This window comes from Oncorhynchus gorbuscha, linkage group LG24 (assembly GCF_021184085.1).
Source record: "Oncorhynchus gorbuscha isolate QuinsamMale2020 ecotype Even-year linkage group LG24, OgorEven_v1.0, whole genome shotgun sequence".
NCBI classification, from domain to species: domain Eukaryota; kingdom Metazoa; phylum Chordata; class Actinopteri; order Salmoniformes; family Salmonidae; genus Oncorhynchus; species Oncorhynchus gorbuscha.
Window position 1 is genome coordinate 61,767,771 of NC_060196.1, and position 17,862 is coordinate 61,785,632.

The 17,862-nt window shown below is 44.2% G+C and overlaps 1 protein-coding gene across 2 annotated transcripts; it reads right to left on the minus strand.

The window, feature by feature from the left end:
- Positions 1–900: 900 nt before the first annotated feature.
- LOC124012042 (sodium-dependent neutral amino acid transporter B(0)AT1-like) lies at positions 901–17,654 on the minus strand. 2 transcript variants are annotated; one of them, XM_046325405.1, is made up of 13 exons: positions 17,428–17,654; positions 16,765–17,083; positions 15,180–15,320; positions 13,333–13,470; positions 9,518–9,699; positions 9,015–9,125; positions 8,813–8,925; positions 8,286–8,414; positions 7,508–7,664; positions 7,214–7,415; positions 6,750–6,909; positions 5,380–5,542; positions 901–1,355 (listed from the first exon to the last, which is right to left on the minus strand). In XM_046325405.1, exons 2-13 carry the CDS (start codon positions 16,964–16,966, stop codon positions 1,143–1,145), a joined length of 1,911 nt encoding a protein of 636 aa, XP_046181361.1. In that variant the 5' UTR covers positions 16,967–17,083; positions 17,428–17,654; the 3' UTR covers positions 901–1,142. The 2 variants fall into 2 exon arrangements, with proteins under 2 accessions (XP_046181361.1, XP_046181360.1); XM_046325404.1 differs by lacking the exon at positions 17,428–17,654 and having other exon boundaries at positions 16,765–17,105.
- Between the last annotated feature and the right edge of the window lie 208 nt (positions 17,655–17,862).

The following is a 17,862-nucleotide window of genomic DNA, read 5'->3' on the forward strand; positions in this document are numbered from 1 at the left end:
AGCTGATTCAGTTTTGAATTGAAGGATGGGCAAAAGTCCCTGTGGCTAGATGTGCCAAGCTTATAGAGACATACCCCAAGAGACTTGCGAAAGATGTCTCTACAAAGTATTGACTTTGGGGGGTGGGGCAGTTATGTACGCTCAAGTTTTCCTTTTTTTGTCTTATTTATTGTCAATAAAAAAAGTATTTTACATCTTCAAAATGGCATGTTGTGTAAATAAAATGATTACAAACCACCAAAATATCAATTTTAATTCCAGGTTGTAAAGCAACAAAATAGGAAAAATGCCAAGGGGGGTGAATACTTTCACTAGCCACTGTATGTTTACATTGCCAAAGCAAGTAAAATGCAGAGCATTCGGAAAGTATTCAGACCCCTTGACTTTTCCCACATTTTGTTAAGTTACAGCTGTCAGAGTCTATCTAAAAGATAGCGAAGGAGTCGGGCGCAGGACACAGATAAGAGTAACAATCACTGATTTACTCCAAAACGTAACAAAATCCTGTTCCAAACAAGGACAAAGGACAAAACAGGACTCAGAATACAACACACCGGAATACACAAAAGACAATCACCCACAAAACAGGACTCAGAATACAACACACCGGAATACACAAAAGACAATCACCCACAAAACAGGACTCAGAATACAACACACCGGAATACACGAAAGACAATCACCCACAAAACAGGACTCAAAATACAACACACCGGAATACACGAAAGACAATCACCCACAAAACAGAAAGGGAAACCAGAGGGTTAAATAAGGAACATAATTATGAGATGGGAACCAGGTGTGTAAAGAGACAGAACAGAAAGGGAAAACAGAGGGTTAAATAAGGAACATAATTATGAGATGGGAACCAGGTGTGTAAAGAGACAGAACAGAAAGGGAAACCAGAGGGTTAAATAAGGAACATAATTATGAGATGGGAACCAGGTGTGTAAAGAGACAGAACAGAAAGGGAAACCAGAGGGTTAAATAAGGAACATAATTATGAGATGGGAACCAGGTGTGTAAAGAGACACGCGGCTCCAGCAGTGTGCCGACACCGGCCTCGGGGACGAATCCCCCGAGCTGACAAGGTAAAAACAACTTTTCTTTGAAATCCAGAACTGAAGGTGAACCTGTTACTTTTAGTCCATCGGTTTTTCTGTCATCTGTATTTGAGCAGAGACAGAGTTGATGGTGTCTTCTCTGAAGCCGTTGTCTTTCTGGCAGCAGCGGTTGTAGGTGAATTTGAGTATGGCGACTCCAGGGACAGCCAGACTGGGAATGCCAGCCAAAATAAATATGATGAAGTAGATCCAGTTGGGATACTGACGGTCTGCCAGAGTAGGGAACTCCTCCTAGAACCAGATGAAGGAAATCAGGGAACAACAAAATAACTTATTTTATTAAATTAACTTGGTTTATCCTCAATAGTGTTTTCATTTGTTGATAATTGATTCATCTTGGATAATCCAGAACTAAAGTTTTGCGTAATTAGTTTTAGATTCTGGATTAAGTTCCGGGTCCATACTGTGCCATTCTACTGCCATTGTTTGTCTATGGAGATCGCATGGCGGCGGGCTCGATTTTATACACCCTTCAGCAATGGGTGTGGCTGAAATAGACGAATCCACTAATTTGATTGGGTGTCCACATACGGCTATATATCCTGTATAATGTATCAACTTCAAAAACTGTTGACAACTTTAGATACGTTTCCAATCTCGATACTAAAGAGTTGTTGTGGCATAAGAGCAACAAATGGTTTAAACTTCAACAAGTGAAACTCTTTACTTAGAACAAGGGAGAAAATACATACAAGTCCATGTCTGCATCCTCTATAGGCCCTGTTCTAAAGTAGTGCACTACTACCCTATAGACCCTGGTCTAAAGTAGTGCCCTACTACCCTATAGACCCTGGTCTAAAGTAGTGCACTACTACCCTATAGACCCTGGTCTAAAGTAGTGCACTACTACCCTATAGACCCTGGTCTAAAGTAGTGCACTACTACCCTATAGACCCTGGTCTAAAGTAGTGCACTACTACCCTATAGACCACATATGTCAGAGTCAAGGCCCGCGGGCCACATCCGGCCCGCGAGAAGGTTTTTTACGGCCCCTGGGATGATCTTGATTTATTATTAGAACCGGCCCGCAGACCGCAGCAAGCCGGCAGCCCGCAGATCTTTTACACGCACCAATACTACATTTCCCACAATGCAACGGTGACGCACCGAGCAGTAGGCTGCTTCATTTCAATATTTATTGGCACAGCAGTTGTCAGCATCACAGTAAAATTAACTTTCAGATACCCATCAAAAATGGCAAAACGGAAGGTGGACACTGAGAACCGGGGGTTTCAAACAAGGTGGGAGTCGGAGTATTTGTTCACGGAGGTAGCTGGAAAACCTGTGTGTCTTCTGTGTGGAGAAAGTGTGGCGGTACTGAAAGAGTATAATCTGAGACGACATTATGAAACGAAACACGCGGACAAAAACAAGAATATGGACATGGAACAAAGGCTACAAAAGGCAGAGGAATTAAAACGAGGCCTCAAATCTCGACAGGCTCTGTTCAAAAAAGCCAAATCACAAGGCCAGGCTGCTGTCAAGGCCAGTTTTATTTTGGCAGAAGAGATCGCTAAATCAGCCCGGCCATTTACGGAGGGGGATTTCATCAAAAACTGCATGATTAAAGTTTGTGACGAAGTTTGCCCAGAAAAAAGGCAACTCTTTTTAAATGTGAGTCTGAGCAGAAACACCATTGCCGAGAGAGTAGACCAGTTGTCCATCAATCTAAAAGAGCAGCTTGTGAAAAAGGGAAAAGATTTCATTGCATATTCCTTGGCTGTGGATGAGAGCACCGACATTTCTGACATTGCCCAGTTGTCAATTTTCATCCACGGAGTGGACTCCAGCCTAAGCGTGACAGAGGAGTTTTTGGCTTTACGTCCTATGCATGGCACAACTACGGGGCATGATTTGTATGAAGAGGTGTCAAGATGTGTAAATGAGATGGAGCTGCCTTGGGAAAAACTCGAGGGTTTGACAACCGACGGAGCACCTGCGATGTGTGGACACAGGAGCGGACTGGTCGCGAAGATACGGGAAAAGATGCAAGAGGAAAACGCGACAGGTGAGCTGACAGCTTATCATTGTATCATACACCAGGAAGCGTTGTGCGGTAAAGCCTTGAAAATGGAGCATGTAATGAGCATCATCACGCGCACAGTTAACTTTATCAGAGCCAAAGGTTTGAATCACCGCCAGTTCAAGGCATTTCTGACGGAGTTAGAAACGGAGCATGGTGATTTGCCTTATCACACAGAGGTGCGATGGCTAAGCCAGGGAAAGGTGCTTCAAAGATGTTTCGAGCTTCGTGAGGAGATTTGTCTGTTCTTGGACAGCAAAGGGAAAGACACAACACAACTCCGAGACGAAATGTTTCTGTGTGAAATGGCTTTTCTGTGTGACATTACGAGTCATCTGAATGCAATGAACTTGCAGCTGCAGGGTCGGGATCGTGTCATCTCTGATATGTACAGTACAGTGAAGGCATTTAAAACCAAACTGACTCTGTGGGAGACGCAGATGCGGAAAGAAAATTTGAGCCACTTTCCCAGCTGCCAGACCATGAAAGAGAAGCTCTCTACCAGTGCGTTCCCGAGCGCACAGTTGGCTGATAAAATAGGTATGCTTGCCGCTGACTTTCGACGCCGATTTGCTGACTTTGAAGCACAAAAAAGCAGGTTGGAACTGCTCGGTAACCCATTTGCTGTTGACGTGGAAAGCTCACCACCAAACCTCCAAATGGAGTTGATTGACCTCCAATGCAATAATGCACTGAGGGCAAAATATGCGGCAGTGGGTGCTGCGGAGTTCGCCCGTTTCCTCCCCGACACAATGCCCCAGCTGCGCATCCAGGCTGCTCAAACGTTGTCTATGTTTGGCAGCACATACCTGTGTGAACAACTGTTTTCTTTGATGAACTTGAACAAAACATCACACAGAAGTCGACTTACTGCTGAACACCTCCACTCAATTCTGAGGATTTCCTCAGCTCAGAGCCTTACCCGAACATTGATGAACTTGTGGAAAAGATGGGACACCACCAAGTATCACCCTCAACCTCAAACAAGTGAACATTACTGTGCAATCACATATTTAGAGTTTTTACTCAGTTCAAGTTTAAAAGTTAAAGTTTAATATTTGTTTTCACTGCATGTTACTTCTCCTTAAACAAAGTGTTGTTTTTGTTAATAGATTTTTGCACTTTATTTTATTGTATTTCAATCCAATTATATTTTAAAAATATTTCAGTTGAGTGGATGATAGAAAATTGCTATTATTGTTTTTTTCTTTGAAGTAAATTTAGCCCACTTTTGCTAAAATAGAAAATATAGGCTACTGATGGTGCCTTGAATACCGGTTTCTTTCATTTAATGTTCATGTTATGGGGATTTTTATATAAAGGAAATTTGTCTTTTGTGTCTGTTGAAAATTAAAGATTACTGACAGAGCCATAAGAAAATATTGCTTTATTTATCTGATCATATTGGAATATATTTGTTAGGTTTTCAGTAGGTTCAATTAGGTTCACTAGACTATATGCGTCATTTAAAAAATTTTCAATGAACATTCGAACAGTCCGGCCCTCGGCTTGTAGCTAAATTTTTTATTTGGCCCTCCGTCCATTTGACTTTGACACCCCTGCTATAGACCCTGGTTTAAAGTAGTGCACTACTACCCTATAGACCCTGGTCTAAAGTAGTGCACTACTACCCTATAGACCCTGGTATAAAGTAGTGCCCTACTACCCTATAGACCCTGGTCTAAAGTAGTGCACTACTACCCTATAGACCCTGGTCTAAAGTAGTGCACTACTACCCTATAGACCCTGGTCTAAAGTAGTGCACTACTACCCTATAGACCCTGGTTTAAAGTAGTGCACTACTACCCTATAGACCCTGGTCTAAAGTAGTGCACTACTACCCTATAGACCCTGGTCTAAAGTAGTGCACTACTACCCTATAGACCCTGGTCTAAAGTAGTGCCCTACTACCCTATAGACCCTGGTCTAAAGTAGTGCCCTACTACCCTATAGACCCTGGTCTAAAGTAGTGCACTACTACCCTATAGACCCTGGTCTAAAGTAGTGCACTACTACCCTATAGACCCTGGTCTAAAGTAGTGCACTACTACCCTATAGACCCTGGTCTAAAGTAGTGCCCTACTACCCTATAGACCCTGGTCTAACATAGTGCACTAATACCCTATAGACCCTGGTCTAAAGTAGTGCACTACACAGCAAATCTGGTGCCATTTGGGACGCAGATATGATATCAACAACATTCATGAACTATTTCCTGTCAACAAGGCTTACCGCGTCCTGGTCCCATACGAGGTAGGTCAGCTCTCCGCTGACCTGGGTGACCAAGTAGAAGATGAAAATCACCAGCATGATGACCGGACTGACGAACCTCCAGGTCACCTGCCAGAACAGGTTGGGCTTGTGTCCAATCATGAACTCTATGTCTGCGTTAAACCTGTCGGAGTAGGAGAGTGAATTAACTGGGATTTCGATGTTCCAATGGCTGGTTATCAGAGTGAAAGTTCCCCATGACATCCAATGAAGAGGAATGTGATACATGTTCCCAAGTTTGATGCAACCCTTAGGTCTAATGAAGACCTAAGGTGTACTCAGGCGTGCAAACATTCACTGGGGACATGTCTTCCCCCCCCCCACATCCTGAAGTTGCATTTTTGTTCCCCACAGTTTTACAATTGGAACGTGATACAAAACGAGGCAATAGTGTGCTTTAGGACCATGTGGACGCCTCTGAGCAGTCGGGAAGGCTGTTCGGAGTGTTTATCCAACTGCATAAAAATAAATAATAATATTTATGCCCCCTACTTCTAAAGACAAAGTTACACCCCTGGGGTACTTATATAGTCTAGTATGGAACACGTGTCTAGTATGGAACACGTGTCTAGTATGGAACACGTGTCTAGTATGGAACACGTGTCTAGTATGGAACACGTAGAGTATGGACACGTAGAGTATGGACACGTAGAGAAATGCTTTTTGAAATTCTCAATTATAGTAGATTTATCAGTGGTGACAGTGTTTCCTAGCCTCAGAGCAGTGGGCAGCTGGGAGGAGGTGCTCTTATCTTACAGACTTTACAGTGTCCCAGAATTTTTTTGAGTTTGTACTACAGAATGCAAATTTCTGTTTTGAAAAAGCTAGCCTAGCTTTCCTATATTTGTTCCTAACTTCCCTGAAAAGTTGCATATCACAGGGGCTGTTCGATGCTAATGCAGAAATCCTCTGGCAGATTATGTCGTAGAGGATCGGTGGGGTTCCGTGCCCCGTACCGGCAGTAGAAAGGGTCCGGATATTGTAGCCCAGGAGTGAGCCGGGAGATGGGTCTAGCATGGGCTAGCCCCAGGCTAGTTGGTGCTAGCTCCGGGACGAAAACGTTAGCCAGGAGTAGTCAACCCGGGTTGCGGTTTGCTAGCTATGATGATCCAGATGAAAAGGTTCAGAGTTTGTGGTAGGAATTCGGGGATATGGAGAGTAAAATAAGTCTGGTATACTCTATAACCAAAATATTAAGAATAACCCTTGAATGAGTAGGTGTCCAAACGTTTGATATCTGCTGTACATCTCCACATAGCTTTGACAATTAGGTATTTTCTATTCTTATTCAGTTCTATTTTATTTCGTGGTGTTTCAGTATCTGGACTCACCTGTCTATCCCGTAGATGTAAACAACAGACACCATTTCACAGAAGGCGATGACTAGGAGAGGGATGGAGCCGGCAAAGCTGTCGAACAGAGCCAGCCAGTAGTTACCAGACCGCTGGGTGAATATGAGAGCGACCGTGAAGCAAACGATACAAGTGATGCCTGAAAGAAGACGAAACAAAGACAGTTGTTTAAACGTCGACAACCAAGGTTCTTTCATTGGTGCTCAACCTCATTGGTGCTCAACCTCATTGGTGCTCAACCTCATTGGTGCTCAACCTCATTGGATGTTCAGAGGGATACTCTCTTAAAGGTGTGTGTGTGCAGAGAGGTTAAAGGTCAACAACAAGTTTGTGATCTCAATCCCTGATCAACTGGGATGTTGGAGACAATGCCTTTTGGTTTGAAGACATTTTGATGTAGTGCTGTTTAGAAGAAGAAATCTCAGCTTCCGTGTGTCACTAACCTGTTAAGACTTCTTTGGGCCACTTGGGGAAGATGTTGAGATCCTGAAGGGGCACCACGACCCCTTCTATGTTCCCAAACATGGTGGACAGTCCCAGACAGAAGAGCATGATGAAGAACAGGATGGACCAGAGAGGAGAGACAGGCATCTTGGTGATGGCTTCTGTGAACACGATGAAGGCCAGACCAGTTCCCTCCACACCCTACAGGGATCACAGTACGGGCATAAGAAAGTTCTGGTGTCCCTTAGAATAAATGATGTGTCTTGGATTGGACATCGTGTCATTTCACTAACCTGACTGAGAAACTGCTGTAGATCACAGGTCTTCAGGTTTAATCCCTGGATGATGTCTGGCGATGTGCTGTTGAAATGTTGAAGAACTTCCTCATAGTTGTCAACAGTGAAGGAGTGCTCAGGGAGATCAAATGCATTCACAAGGGCCATGATGTTACTAGGAAGAGAACACATTTAGCAGAGCCATGATGTCACTAGGAAGAGAACACATTCAGCAGAGCCATGATGTCATAAGGAAGAGAACACATTCAGCAGAGCCATGATGTCACAAGGGAGAGAACACATTCAGCAGAGCCATGATGTCACTAGGAAGAGAACACATTTAGCAGAGCCATGATGTCACTAGGAAGAGAACACATTCAGCAGAGCCATGATGTCACAAGGAAGAGAACACATTCAGCAGAGCCATGATGTCATAAGGAAGAGAACACATTCAGCAGAGCCATGATGTCACAAGGAAGAGAACACATTCAGCAGAGCCATGATGTCACTAGGAAGAGAACACATTCAGCAGGGCCATGATGTCACTAGGAAGAGAACACATTCAGCAGAGCCATGATGTCACTAGGAAGAGAACACATTCAGCAGAGCCATGATGTCACAAGGGAGAGAACATATAGAAGTAAATACCAAACTAATTCGATTATCTTCCTGTAATCCCTATTCATTAAATCCAATTTTGACATATGCTTGACAGTGTTGTCAACAAATATGAGTTCAATCTACATTGAATTTGATTGAAAATATGGATTCAACCAAGAAGGAACAAGGAATTTACCCATCCGAGCAGTCGTCAAACTTCTCTGTGGCCCTGAAGCCTATGATGGAGTAGATGACTGTAGCGGAGTAGACGGAGGTGGCTCCGTTGATGATGGAGATAATGACAGCATCCTGTTCACAGTTGTTGCTGGAGAAACAGACAATGGAAGAAAATGACTGAAATTATTTTTTAATTTGACCTTTATTTAACCAGGCAAGTCAGTTAAGAACATATTCTTATTTTCAATGACGGCCTGGGAACAGTGGGTTAACTGCCTGTTCAGGGGCAGAACGACAGATTTGTACCTTGTCAGCTCGGGGGTTTGAACTCACAACCTTCCGGATACTAGTCCAACGCTCTAACCACTAGGCTACCTGCCTCCTCTACACTCTAACCACTAGGCTACGCTGCCGCCCCGAAGAGATTAAAAGACAAGATCCTTGGGAATAATGTCTATGAGCATCTGTGATTTACTCTCTGCACGGATGAGGATTCAGTCGCAATAAAAGTATTTAAAAAAAATGTTTTAATAAGGAGTTGCTTACTGTACTGAGTTGTAGCTGGAGAATGAGATGAGACCTCCGAAGGCCAAGGAGAAAGAGTAGAACACCTGTGCCCCTGCATCCAGCCAGGTAGACGGGTTCATCAACTCATTCACCTGGAGAAATAGAAAACAGACACAAAGAAATCAGCCTTTGTGTTGATTTTAGTGTCACGACAACGTTAGCACATACAGTTAATGCTTACATCGGGTGTGAAGAGGAACTTGACTCCATCCAGAGAACCTTTGAGAGTCAGTCCTCTGATCAGGAAGATGGTGAGAACCAAATAGGGCAGAGTGGATGTTATGTACACAGCCTGACGAGAAGGAGAGAGAGATTCTAAAACTGTTACACAAACTGAATCCAGAACCACTTATGAAATGAGACAGAGAGAGAAAGAGACAGAGAGAAAGAGACAGAGAGAGAGAGAAAGAGAGAGAGAGAGAGACAGAGAGAGAGACACAGAGAGAGAAAGACAGAGAGAGAAAGACAGAGAGAGAGACAGAGAGAGAGAGAGAGAGAGAGAGAGAGAGAGAGAGAGAAGAGAGAGAGAGAGAGAGAGAGAGAGAGAGAGAGAGAGATACAGAGAGAGATACAGAGAAACACCAGCCAAAAGACAACAGGCACCCATTCCCAAGGCAAGCCATTATTTTTTACTGAAATTTGACCTCCCTCATAAACAGGGAGAGAGTGAATCTGAGCTGGTACCTTGCCAGTAGTCTCAATCCCCCTGATACAGCAGACATAGAGTAAGGTCCAGGCAGACACCAGGGCTAGCACCATCCACCACTGAAGGCCTCCAGATAAATCTATGGCCGTAGAGGTGTTCAGTGTCTCTCTGTACCAGAAGTAATCCACTGAGGAGCTCCGTGCGCATTCTGACACCAGACCTGCAGGGGGCCGATATTCAAACTGTTTCTGTCTGGATCTAAGAATGATAACAGCTAAGATGAAAATGAGATAGAAGTTGTGTCGGTCTAAATTCTCAATGTTTGTCTAGTTTTAGTTTAGTTTAATTTATTTTTACAGGGACAGTGCACATTAATCAACGTTTCAGTAAAAGTGTCGGTTTTAGCCAGCCGGCTAATTTTCAACCGCAGTCCCTGGGCAGGTTATTAAAAACAATTACAATATAGACAATAGCACCATAGAACAAGCAAGACATAGCAACATAGGACAAGCAAGACATAGCATACAGACAGAGCAACATAGAACAAAAAGCAGCAAAACAAAATTCATAAAAGCAACAAAGTGTTTCCACACCTCACAAGCTACAGACAACATGGAAAGCGGCAACACACAGCTAGGGACCATGTTCACAAATCTGATTGACCTTTAGCCAGGTCTTCAAGCATTTTGTGAAAGTGTGATATGTGGTGCAGTTATGTGTGTCTGATGGCAGTGTATTCCAGACATGGGAAGCTCTCACAGAGAATGCAGATTTACTAAAGGTGCTTTTCCTTAGGGGAACTATACAGTCACCTCTCATGGCAGACCTTGTGGATCTGCTGCCATATGTCTGGGTTTTCTGTTTAACAAAAATATTGAGTGGAGGGGGAGCCAGGCCATTAAGGATCTTGAATACAAGACATGCTTCAGTGTATTGCACAAGATTTTCCCAACTCAAGAGCTCATGCTTTCTAAGGATGTGACAATGATGATGGCTATTGGGCTTCCTATCAAGCACTTTGAGAGCCTGTTTGTAGACAGACTGAATAGGTTTTAATGTTGTACAGCAAGCTTGGGCCCAACTAGTCAAGCAGTATGTTAAGTGGGGGAGTATCATAGAATTGAAGTACAGTTTTGCTACCTCTGTAGTCAAACAATTTCGTATAAATCGGAAATTAGCTAGCTTGAATTTGGTTATTTGAAATACCTTTTTCACATGCTTTTTAAAAGAGAGGTTGGAATCAAGTATGATGCCAAGGTACTTAAAATCGGATACCACCTGGAGCTTCTCCCCTGACACATAGACATCTGGCTCAGTAGCATCTGTTGCCCTCTTTGTGAAGAACATGCAAACAGTTTTTTTCACATTGAGATGCAAACACGAGTCACTGAGCCACTTTGTAACCTGGACCATTACAGTAGTGAGTTCTTGTGCAGCTTGTTGTTTGCTCTTTGCATGCACATATATCACTGTATCATCTGCATACATTTGAACTTCAGACCCAGTACAGACAGAAGGCAGATCATTAATGTACAGGCTGAACAGGAGGGGCCCCAGTATTGACCCTTGGGGCACGCCCACATCATGCTCCGCACTGCTAAAGCTAACTCTCTCTCCTCTGCTCTCATCCTTCTAGATCTATCGGCTGCCTTCGATACTGTGAACCATCAGATCCTCCTCTCCACCCTCTCCGAGTTGGGCATCTCCGGCGCGGCCCACGCTTGGATTGCGTCCTACCTGACAGGTCGCTCCTACCAGGTGTCGTGGCGAGAATCTGTCTCCTCACCACGCGCTCTCACCACTGGTGTCCCCCAGGGCTCTGTTCTAGGCCCTCTCCTATTCTCGCTATACACCAAGTCACTTGGCTCTGTCATAACCTCACATGGTCTCTCCTATCATTGCTATGCAGACGACACACAATTAATCTTCTCCTTTCCCCCTTCTGATGACCAGGTGGCGAATTGCATCTCTGCATGTCTGGCAGACATATCAGTGTGGATGACGGATCACCACCTCAAGCTGAATATCGGCAAGACGGAGCTGCTCTTCCTCCCGGGGAAGGACTGCCCGTTCCATGATCTCGCCATCATGGTTGACAACTCCATTGTGTCCTCCTCCCAGAGCGCTAAGAACCTTGGCGTGATCCTGGACAACACCCTGTCGTTCTCAACCAACATCAAGGCAGTGGCCCGTTCCTGTAGGTTCATGCTCTACAACATCCGCAGAGTACGACCCTGCCTCACACAGGAAGCGGCGCAGGTCCTAATCCAGGCACTTGTCATCTCCCGTCTGGATTACTGCAACTCGCTGTTGGCTGGGCTCCCTGCCTGTGCCATTAAACCCCTTCAACTCATCCAGAACGCCGCAGCCCGTCTGGTGTTCAACCTTCCCAAGTTCTCTCACGTCACCCCGCTCCTCCGTTCTCTCCACTGGCTTCCAGTTGAAGCTCGCATCCGCTACAAGACCATGGTGCTTGCCTACGGAGCTGTGAGGGGAACGGCACCTCAGTACCTCCAGGCTCTGATCAGGCCCTACACCCAAACAAGGGCACTGCGTTCATCCACCTCTGGCCTGCTCGCCTCCCTACCACTGAGGAAGTACAGCTCCCGCTCAGCCCAGTCAAAACTGTTCGCTGCTCTGGCCCCCCAATGGTGGAACAAACTCCCTCACGACGCCAGGACGGAGGCGGTGATTGACTCCAGGCGGAGTCAATCACCACCTTCCGGAGACACCTGAAACCCCACCTCTTTAAGGAATACCTAGGATAGGATAAGTAATCCCTCTCACCCCCCCCCCTTTAAGATTTAGATGCACTATTGTAAAGTGACTGTTCCACTGGATGTCATAAGGTGAATGCACCAATTTGTAAGTCGCTCTGGATAAGAGCGTCTGCTAAATGACTTAAATGTAAATGTATGTAAATGAGTGGGCGACAGCTCATTGCTCACTCTGACACACTGAGTTCTGCCTTCAAGGTATGATTTCGTCTAGCTAGCGGTCTTACTACCAATGTATTCAGCATGATACAGAATGAAAAACATGATTCAGCATGATTCAGCATGATTCAGCACGATTCAGCATAGACGAGACGAGTCAAAAACACCTCAAAACAACATGGTATTAATAACAGCTACCTACGATTCCCCCTCAAGGCAGCTTCTTGTCAATGTTGCTAGCTTAGTTATACGTAGCTATATGTGTCATATATATATATATTCATTTGCTAGTTGCTAGCTATCTGACCATCTTAAATAATAACACGCAGACATCTTCCCCGTGTGTGCATTGTTATCGTGACGATCTCAGTTAACCCGTGAGCTGATCCTGCTTGCTATCATGCTGTTATTAGGCTAGCTAGCTAAGTTTAGATATATTTTTTGGGGTCCAGGTTTTGATGATACTGTAGTGAATTCACGGGGGGGGGTCGCCCTGACCAGGACTCTGTCAAGCCAACACCTCAAAAACCTTTACGCCAAGACGTCTGAACATCATAACCGAGGTAGCTGGGTAATCGAGGTAGCTAGGTAACCGTGGTAGCTGGGTAACCGAGGTAGCTAGGTAACCGAGTTAGCTGGGTAACCGAGGTAGCTGGGTAACCGAGGTAGCTAGGTAACCGAGGTAGCTGGGTAACCGAGGTAGCTAGGTAACCGAGGTAGCTGGGTAACCGAGGTAGCTGGGTAACCGAGGTAGCTAGGTAACCGAGGTAGCTGGGTAACCGAGGTAGCTGGATAACTGAGGTAACTGGGTAACCGAGGTAACTGGGTAACCGAGGTAGCTGGGTAACCGAGGTAGCTACGTATTGAGTTAAGGTCGCTACCAATACCAACTGTTACTCACGAAGGAAATTCTGTACCTGTCTTGTTTGCATTGAGGGGACACTGACTCCAAGGCAAGGGGTCCTGGAAGGAGTTGAAGAGGTACCACATGATCCAGGCCATGATGGTGTTGTAGTACATCCCAACCAGGAATGATACCAACATGGAGGCAATACCTGTTTCAGATCAAATGTTATTTACATTCCCTGTACATTCCAGTGAATTATAAGCATATTAAAGTGTATTCAAGTATGCTATGTCTAAGTATATACAGTATACAGAGTATCAGTCAAAAGTTTGGACACACATACTCATTCAAGGGTTTTTCTTTATTAAAACAAAAAACAGTTTTCTACATTGTAGAATAATAGTGAATACATCAAAACTATGGAATAACACATATGGAATCATGTAGTAACCAAACAAGTGTTAAACAAATCAAAATATATTTGAGATTTTTCAAAGTAGCCACCCTTTGCCTTGATGACAGCTTTGCACACTCTTGGCATTCTCTCAACCAGCTTCATGAGGAATGCCTTTCCAAAACTATGGAAAGTGTTCCCACATATGTAGAACACTTGTTGGCTGCTTTTCCTTCACTCTGCAGTCCATCTCATCCCAAATCATCTCAATTGGGTTGAGGTCGGGTGATTGTGGAGGCCAGGTCATCTGATGCAGCACTCCATCACTCTCCTTCTTGGTCAAACAACTCTTAAGGAGCCGGCAGGTGTGTTTTGGGTCATTGTTAAAAAATGAATGATAGTTCCACTAAGCCAAAACCAGATGGGATGGCGTATCGCTGCAGAATGCTTTGGTAGCCATGCTGGTTAAGTGCGCCTTGAATTCTAAATAAATCACAGACAGTGTCACCAGCAAAGCACCCCCACACCATCACACCTCCTCCTCCATGCTTCACGGTGAGAACCACACATGCGGAGATCATCCGTTCACCTACTCTGCATCTCACAAAGACATGGCGGTTCGAACCAAAACTGTCAAATTTGGACTCATCAGACCAAAGGACAGATTTCCACCGGTCTAATGTCCATTGCTCTTGTTTCTTGGCCCGAGCAAGTCTCTTTTTGTTATTGGTGCCCTTTAATAGTGGTTTCTTTGCAGCAATTATGGCGATCCTCATGAGAGCCAGTTTCATCATAGGACTGCACTTTTTGTGACTGCACTTGAAGAAACTTTCAAATTTCTTGGAACTTTCCGGATAGACTGACCTTCATGTCCTAAAGTAATGATGGACTGTCATTTCTCTTTGCTTATTTGAGCTGTTCTTGCCATAATATGGACTTGGTCTTTTACCATATAGGGCTATCTTCTGTATACCACACCTACCTTTTCACCACACAACTGATTGGCTCAAAGCATCAAGAAGGAAAGAAATTCTACAAAAGAAATTCTACAACTTTGCACAGCTGTTAATTGAAATGCACTCCAGGTGACTACCTCATTCAGCTGGTTGAGAGAATGCCAAGGGTGTGCAAAGTTGTCATCAAGGCAAAGGGTGGCTACTTTGAAGATTCTCAAATAAACTTTGATTTGATTTGAAATGTAAAATATATGTTGATTTGTTTATCACTTTTTTGGTTACTACATGATTCCATATGTGTTATTTCATAGTTTGGATAGCTTCACTATTATTCTACAATATAGAAAATAGTACAAATATAGCAAAATTCTTGAATGAGTCAGTCGCTGTTTACAAACTTTTGACTGGTACTGTATGTTTAAGTATGCTATACATAATACATAATATTGCAAAACATAAAAACTTATAGCTACTTATAACCATATTCCTGAAGCCACAAGGGTATTGTCAGACGTGATCACAGGAATTCCACACAGATACCGTAATCAGGAATGGACAGTCACCCACCAATGCCAGTGAGGTAAGGGTTGACGGAGCCCCACACCCCGACACTGCCGCTCCTGAGGCGCTGTCCGATGGCAAACTCCAGGTGCAGCAGTGGAATCCCCTCCAGAACCAGCAGGATCAGGAACGGGATCATAAACGCTCCTGGGAACACAGGATCAGGAATGGAATCATAAACGCTCCTGGGAACACAGGATCAGGAATGGAATCATAAACGCTCCTGGGAACACAGGATCAGGAATGGAATCATAAACGCTCCTTGGAACACAGGATCAGGAATGGAATCATAAACGCTCCTGGGAACACAGGATCAGGAATGGAATCATAAACGCTCCTGGGAACATTAGATCAGGAATGGGATCATAAAACGCTCCTGGGAACACAGGATCAGGAATGGGATCATAAACGCTCCTGGGAACATTAGATCAGGAATGGGATCATAAAACGCTCCTGGGAACACAGGATCAGGAATGGGATCATAAAATGCTCCTGGGAACACAGGATCAGGAATGGGATCATAAACGCTCCTGGGAACATTAGATCAGGAATGGGATCATAAAACGCTCCTGGGAACACAGGATCAGGAATGGGATCATAAAACGCTCCTGGGAACATTAGATCGGGAATGGGATCATAAAACGCTCCTGGGAACACAAGATCAGGAATGGGATCATAAAACGCTCCTGGGAACACAAGATCAGGAATGGGATCATAAAACGCTCCTGGGAACATTAGATCAGGAATGGGATCATAAAACGCTCCTGGGAACACAAGATCAGGAATGGGATCATAAAACGCTCCTGGGAACACAAGATCAGGAATGGGATCATAAAACGCTCCTGGGAACACAAGATCAGGAATGGGATCATAACACGCTCCTGGGAACACAAGATCAGGAATGGGATCATAAAACGCTCCTGGGAACATTAGATCAGGAATGGGATCATAAAACGCTCCTGGGAACATTAGATCAGGAATGGGATCATAAAACGCTCCTGGGAACACAAGATTGGAATTGGAATCTCTTGTTGGTTGTTTTGATCAGTTGACAAATCAACAATAGTCTACTACAGATAATACCATTTTAAATGAACTCTCCAGTGAAAAATCCCTCTTTTAAAAGTTCTCATATATCTTATTTAAAAAAAAACTTTATTTAACTAGGCAGGTCAGTTAAGAACAAATTAATATTTTCAATGACGGCCTAGGAAACAGCCTGTTCAGGGGCAGAACGACAGATTTGTACCTTGTCAGCTCGGGGGTATGAACTTTCAAACTTCCGGTTACTAGTCCAGCACTCTAACCACTAGGCTACCCTGCCGCCCCAGTTACTTTGAAATGTTATTAACCAAATAATGTTGTTGACTCGTCCTACGTTTGACATTTTAGTTATTTAGTAGATGCTCTCATCCAGAGCAACTAGGTTTAAGTGCCTCGCTCAATGTAATGTTTTGTAATCTCACTGTAGTTTGTAGTTTTTAATTTATTTTTAATTTCTACTGTGAAAAAATACGTATCTCAAAATCCTTTTCATTAATTTACAAAAATGTTGCATACAATCAAACCCACTCCCCTCTTTCTCCCCTACCTCCTCCATGGCTCTGACACAGGTAAGGGAACCTCCACACGTTCCCCAGCCCCACACAGAAGCCCACACAGGTCAGCATGTACTGGGTCTTGTTGTCCCATTTGGGCCTGTCCCCAGCCTCCTCTTTCTCCATCCTCTCCAGCTCCTTATGAGATGGGATCCGGTCATCCAGACCTGGGTTGGGCAGCTTGGGGAATCTCATGGCAACCGGCTGGATAGTGAATTCTTCCTCACCCAATGAAGGTACAGTTCTCTGTCTCTCTCTCTCTCTGGTTCTCCGTCTCTCTCTCTAGTTCTCTTTCTCTCTCTCTCCAGTTCTCTGTCTCTCTCTAGTTCTCTGTCTCTCTTTAGTTCTCTTTTTCTCTCTCTCTAGTTCTCTTTCTCTCTCTTTCTAGTTCTCTGTCTCTCTCTAGTTATCTTTCTCTCTCTCTCTAGTTCTCTTTCTCTCTCTCTCTAGTTCTCTGTCTCTCTCTAGTTCTCTTTTTCTCTCTCTCTAGTTCTCTTTCTCTCTCTTTCTAGTTCTCTGTCTCTCTCTAGTTATCTTTCTCTCTCTCTCTAGTTCTCTGTCTCTCTCTCTAGTTCTCCGTCTCTCTCTCTCTAGTTCTCCGTCTCTCTCTAATTCTCTTTCTCTCTCTCTCTAGTTCTCTGTCTCTCTCTAGTTATCTTTCTCTCTCTCTCTAGTTCTCTGTCTCTCTCTCTAGTTCTCCATCTCTCTCTCTAGGTCTCTTTCTCTCTCTCTTTCTCTCTTTCTCTTTCAGCTGCTGGCTTTTTTGTTCATCCAGAAAGGGTCTCAGGATGGTTGTAGACAACAAAAGGAACCGAATGGCCTCTCTACTGTCAGCTGGTTGACTGTTGCGTGTGTCCTGCCTACCTTGTGTGGCCTTTACCCTCTAAATGTCTTATTTCAAGGGGGACTGTCACAGCACTTCTGCTGAACTTTGGTTTCACAGTGGCTTCAGTTATCTGAGAATTGATCTGAGCCAGTGAGATATTATACACATCGTCAGCAGGTTGTGTCGACTAAAAGGTCAGCCATCGTTATAATGGTTAAAACATTACGGGGAGAGCAGTCACGTAATTGGCATTGTTTTCCAGATG

Coding starts and splice junctions, on each gene's coding strand:
- LOC124012042 (XM_046325405.1), bottom strand. CDS start 16,966: ATGAGATTCCCCAAGCTGCCCAACCCAGGTCTGGATGACCGGATCCCA. Junction 13,471..15,179: donor CCCTTACCTCACTGGCATTG/GTGGGTGACTGT, acceptor GATCTGAAACAG/GTATTGCCTCCATGTTGGTA. Junction 8,926..9,014: donor AGTTCCTCTTCACACCCGAT/GTAAGCATTAAC, acceptor CTATTTCTCCAG/GTGAATGAGTTGATGAACCC.